The sequence below is a fragment of the Hevea brasiliensis genome, chromosome 3, assembly GCF_030052815.1.
Source record: "Hevea brasiliensis isolate MT/VB/25A 57/8 chromosome 3, ASM3005281v1, whole genome shotgun sequence".
In the NCBI taxonomy this organism is placed as follows: Eukaryota; Viridiplantae; Streptophyta; class Magnoliopsida; order Malpighiales; family Euphorbiaceae; genus Hevea; species Hevea brasiliensis.
Window position 1 is genome coordinate 101,602,400 of NC_079495.1, and position 5,484 is coordinate 101,607,883.

General features: G+C 38.9%; 1 protein-coding gene across 1 annotated transcript; it reads right to left on the bottom strand.

The window, feature by feature from the left end:
- Positions 1 to 249: 249 nt before the first annotated feature.
- On the bottom strand, positions 250 to 5,159 carry LOC110669898 (leucine-rich repeat receptor-like protein kinase PXC2). The gene is made up of 2 exons (XM_021831758.2): positions 2,672 to 5,159; positions 250 to 1,927 (listed from the first exon to the last, which is right to left on the bottom strand). The coding sequence occupies exons 1-2, from the start codon at positions 4,123 to 4,125 to the stop codon at positions 484 to 486; spliced, it is 2,898 nt and encodes a 965-aa protein (XP_021687450.2). The 5' UTR covers positions 4,126 to 5,159; the 3' UTR covers positions 250 to 483.
- Positions 5,160 to 5,484: the final 325 nt, after the last annotated feature.

The window sequence follows — 5,484 nt, forward strand, 5'->3', positions numbered from 1 at the left end:
GCTGTTAACTGCTTGGTTAATTTATTATTTATGTATTGTTTTTATGTTAATTGTCAACTTCCTGTTTCATCAATCCAGTACCCATGTGGGGTTTGGCCAAGACACTGGAGGTTGTCCATTTGTACGCATAGACCCACCTGGAATGTGAAACTTGAGACAGACATTGTAATAAAACAAAAGATAGATTCAGTTAAACATATGGTCTGTAAGGAAGACATATCTTTGAGATAATATTTGGAGAGGTCTATATTCGGCCGGTGAAAAAGAATCCGGTAATGGAACTGTTATAAAAGCAGAATAAGAGAATACACCCTCCTCGTCCCTCAACCAAAAAATGAAAAAAACATACAAACAAAATTACAATAACAAATAAGTATTTGAGGAAAAAACAAAAAGGAAATTCAACAATTTATCAAAAACGGATTCTTCTTCGCCGGGGTACACGTATACTTTTGTATCTTTCTTGAACTCTACAGGATCAACTCACTCCAACTCCTCTTGGCCCTCCGCAGGACATTGGATCAGCTCTAAAATATTGACCACTTCCTCCATGTCTGGCCTATTTGATGGCACTTGAGATGCACATATTAAACCAAGTTTTATCACTGGAATTGCCTCATCCTCAGGAAAATTCCCCCGAAGCCTTCCATCAAAACACTCCTCCACCCTGCCATCCTCTAGAGCTCCTCTCACCATATCACAGAGCACCACCACATCATCCTCCATATATTCCACTGGTCTCTTACCTGTCACCACCTCCAAAACTAAGATTCCAAACCCATAAACATCACATTTCTCAGTTATCTTCACAGTTTGACAAGCAAACTCGGGAGCCATATAGCCTAATGCACTCTGGATTTTGCTGCTTAGGATACAACGGTCTAACATTGGCAACAGCCTTGCCAGGCCAAAGTCTCCAACCTTTGGCTCACCAAAATCATCTATCAGAATATTGTTTGATTTTAGATTGTAGTGAATTATGTTCATATGATGCAAATGCGCCAAACCTTTTGCCATCCCCACAATTATGTTGAATCTCTGTCGCCAGGATAGGCAGTTCTTGTTGTGTCCATCATGGAGATGCTTATACAAACTCCCACTGGATATGTATTCATAAATAAGGAGCTGCAAGGATGAAGTCCAGTAATAACCTTCCAGTGCCACAAGATTATGGTGCCTGATCTTTCCAAGTCTCTTCACTTCTCGCTCAAATTCATCTTGGGACTTTATCAAACTTGAAACTGTTAGTTTCTTTATGGCAACTGAACGCCCATCTCGAAGTATTGTTCGGTAAACAACTCCAAATCCACCACGACCAAGTTCGCAGTCCTTGTTGAGTAATGCATGGGCACCAGCAACAAAATCGGCATCGCCCGAAAACATTACAAGTTTGCCATAGTTTGGATCATTAGTTGGGGAACAACTGAAATCTTCCCCACCTGATAAAGTGAGTGCAACGGGAGTTCGTGTCATGGAAGATCGTACATGAATGTTGAGGAGAGACACAGCTACCACACCAAGGGCAATGAAAGCAGCTGCACCAATAGCAATGAAGGCAGAGATGCTGAAAGCAATTTTCTGGTGATTGTGACTTAAAGAGGAGCCATTGGAAGAGGCAGATGAGTTGGGGTTTAGAACAATGGGCTTTGGATGGACAGAAGGGCAGGAGCGGTTGACAACAGAACCACATAGGGCTGGATTTCCTGAGACAGCTGAGGAGGAAATGGTGTTGAAGAAACCCCCAACTGGTAGCTCACCTTGTAGTTTGTTATGAGAAACATTAAACGACACAAGGTAGGAAAGATTTGTCAGCTCCTTTGGCAAGCTTCCAGAGAGGTTATTGAATGATAAGTCCACATATTGGAGGTTGCTTAAGTTTGCAATGGCTGCAGGCACTGGACCAGTGAGGTTGTTCTGAGATAGCATTCTGACCAATTCAAGAAAGGAAAAAAAAAAAAAAAAAAAAAAGCAGAAAAAAATGGAATTTGTTAAAACAATGCAGGGTCCCTAAACTATAGATTGAAATTATAACCAGTATAATATCATTGATTCATAAAATGGGAAGAAAAGGAAACAAATAAGCAATTCTAGCAATGCATTAGCACCTGAATTTTTAATGTCACATTCCTTCACTATTCTTTTTCAACTTCAACCATTTAGCTCAGGTTACAAATTACAACTATCCAAAATAAATAAACACTAAATTGCCTCAAATTGTTGAACTACATTTTTTCAACTCAAGATTCATTCTCAATATAATAAGCAATGCTGATTATACAATAAGCACAAGCAGCGTATAAGAAACCCTTCTCAATCTCAATGAAGTCCTACTACAATAAAGTTTACCCACAAGTGTTAAGGTCAAATGCCAACATGCAGTTAATTCAGCTAAAAGCTAAAAGCACACACAATCCATAGGCAATTCAGCAGTTTCATATAGCAAATTTAAGAATTTTCAAACAAACGCAGGCGTAAGACAAAGTTAAATGCTTCATAAAACCATTTCCAATATATCCTTCATGTATATATGCAATTCACACATAAACCTTACTCAAGAATAATAGTTGAATGAAATTGTTTAGAATAATTTATCAAACACTTAATAACACTAGAAAGAATCAGTGAAACATAACTTTTATAGATAAAAAATCACAAGCAAGAAAGGACTTACAAAGATGCAAGAGATGAGCAGTTTTTTATTTGAGTTGGAATATTCCCAGTTATGCAGTTCTTTTCCAATATCAGTTCCACAAGTGAAACCACTCCTCCAATTTCAGAAGGAATTCTTCCATTTAGCTTATTATCACTTAAATCAAGAACTTGGGTCATCTTCAAATCTCCTATGCTAGATGGGATAGAACCAAAGAGTCGGTTTCTGGATATATTCAAGAACAGCAAGCTGCTAAGAACCCCAATATCAGATGGAATTTCACCAGATAGGTCATTTGAAGATAGGTCCAAGACCTTAAGACCTTGAAGAGAGGCTGCCACTGAGGTAACTGAAGGATATTGCATACTCTTACTGAGTCCGTTCCCAGAAAGTGAGATACTTTTTAAGCCCATCTTGAAAATCCACGATGGAAGATTTCCTGTCAATTCATTCTGGCTAACATCTAGAACCAGAAGGTTAAGACAATATGCCATCGACTGTGGCAACCCTCCTGTAATACGGTTCCTGGATAGACTTAATTCCTTCAATAGAGTAAGATTTCCTATTGAAGATGGAATCCGACCAACAAATTCATTGGTAGAAAGATCCAAACTCTCGAGATTTTTTAATTCGCCAATCCAACTAGGAATTTCTCCTGCAAATGAATTTCCTCGCAATCTAAGAGAAGTGCACGACCTAAGTCTCCGCAATGACTCAGGAAGGACTCCAGACAGAGAATTCTCACTAAAATCAAGCATTTTCAAAAGCAAACAACCTCCAATATCCACTGGAAGCTGTCCAGAGAATCTGTTATTCTGCAAATTAATGGCCGTCAAATCATATAAATTTGTGATCCCTTCTGGAATCTCTCCCCCCAGCAAATTATCAGATAAATCAAGGGATTGAAGCCCCCTCAAAAACCATAATCCAGATGGTAATTCACCAGAAAGCTGATTAGATGAGAAATTAACTGCTGCCAATGACGTGCACCAGCTCAAAGATTCAGGAATTTGCCCAGTAAGCTTATTCGTAGCAAATGAAACCGATCTCAAGGATTCACATTGCTTAAAAAATCCATCAGGGATAAACCCAGAGAGATTGTTCTGACTCAAGTCGACGACTTGTAAAACCCCAAGCTGAGAAAGATCAGGGTTTATGGTGCCAGTGAAGTTGTTGTTTGATAGTGACAGAATCTGGAGAAACTGCAGCCGTAGAAGACCGTGGCCAATGTGCCCAGAAAGAGAGAAGCCATCAAGAACCAGCTCCGTAACCCGTTGGGTTTTGGGGTCGCACTTGACACCGACCCAGTTGCAGGGATTCTCATCCTCTTCATTCCATGACGCAAGTTTAGACTCTGGGTCTTGAAGACCGGCCTTGAAGACTATCAACCCAAGAACATCATCGTTGAATGTTGGGTCCAAAGACTTAGAAAAAACAGGAACTAAAAGAAGAAAAAGGCAGAGGTCGAATAGCATCTTCAATTTCAAATTCAAAATTTCCCAATAAAATGCTCTGTCAAAAATGCAAGGACTCCATGAAAGAATTCAAATAAGCGCATATAACACTTGAAGGAAAAACGCCAAAGCGATGGCATACAAAAGCAAAGGCATTTGGACAACCCATGATGGCAAGAAACGCCTGTTGTATCGAAAGAATCGCAACCAAGAAAAAGGAAACTTCCCTTGCAAAAATGTATCGGAGGTTACAACTAACAATGGGTGAAAGAAGAGATTTTTATTTTCATTTTGTACTTTCTAACTTCTGGGATAAACGAGAGAGAGAGAGAGAGAGAGAGAGAGAGAGAGAGAGCACTAAGTTTGTGTCCGTACAAACAAATGCTAGAAGCTGAAGATGGTGGGTCACTGAAGCAGCAGTAGCAGCAGCCCGGCAGTAAGATGACACGAAACAGAACTTCAAAAATAAAGGGTTAAAAAAATTGCAAATGATTGAAGATCAAAGTTTCTAGCAGGCCTAACAATCCCAGGTAGAGAGAGACTCGAAAAGACAATGCGTTCACTGTTTTGGAGCAAAGGTAGAAAACAAACAAAATCCACACGAACCCACTCTGCTCTTTCAACTGTTTGTTTCAGTTTCTCTCTCTTTCTTTACTTTCGTTTTGGGAAAAAAAAAATCCTCCAAGAAAAAGAAAGAAAGATGGAATACTCACTGATACAGCACTCCTTGATCTCCAACAGAAACTCACATTAATGAGAAAGAAGAGAATCCCTACAATTTTTCAACTTAAAAACCGCAAACAGACAAAGTTAAAAGTTGAAGCTAGAGATAGAGGTAAGGGCGGAGGGATTGCCGGTAAAGCAGCGAGAAAGAATTTAGATATTTGAAACCCTAGGAGGCATTAATGATGGAGTGCGAAGAATAAGAAGCGGATGTAGGTGCGGCTGATGATGGGCAGGAGCAGGAGCAGGAGGAGAGTAGTGGGAGAGAGGGAAGAAATATAGAGTAAAGTGGCATGGCAAGGATTTAAATCCTTGGTTAAACGGCGAAACGGAGGGCAACACTGGGAGTCTCCCTCTTTTCTTTTTAATATAGGCAAATTTCTTTATTATTTTGGTCAAACGAGAATCCGATGTGGTCTACGTGGCATTTTTCCCTTTTTTTAACTATTTTTCACTTAAATGACTTTTTTTTATTTTTATTAAAAAACTCAAAAAAGAAAAATAATAGCAACTTAATTAATTAATTAATCATTTATCTAATTAAGTGAATCCATTTATAAATAGCTTAATTCATTTACTATTCATTCAATACCATTCAACATCAATTTAGTGGCACAAGCCATAGTTATTAAATTCATATCAAATTGAGTGATTGAA

Bases quoted from the DNA above. Each gene is read 5' to 3' on its own strand.
- LOC110669898 (XM_021831758.2), bottom strand. From the start codon at position 4,125: ATGCTATTCGACCTCTGCCTTTTTCTTCTTTTAGTTCCTGTTTTTTCT. The intron at 1,928-2,671 runs GTAAGTCCTTTC...TGAATTGGTCAG, and splicing joins TGCTCATCTCTTGCATCTTT to AATGCTATCTCAGAACAACC.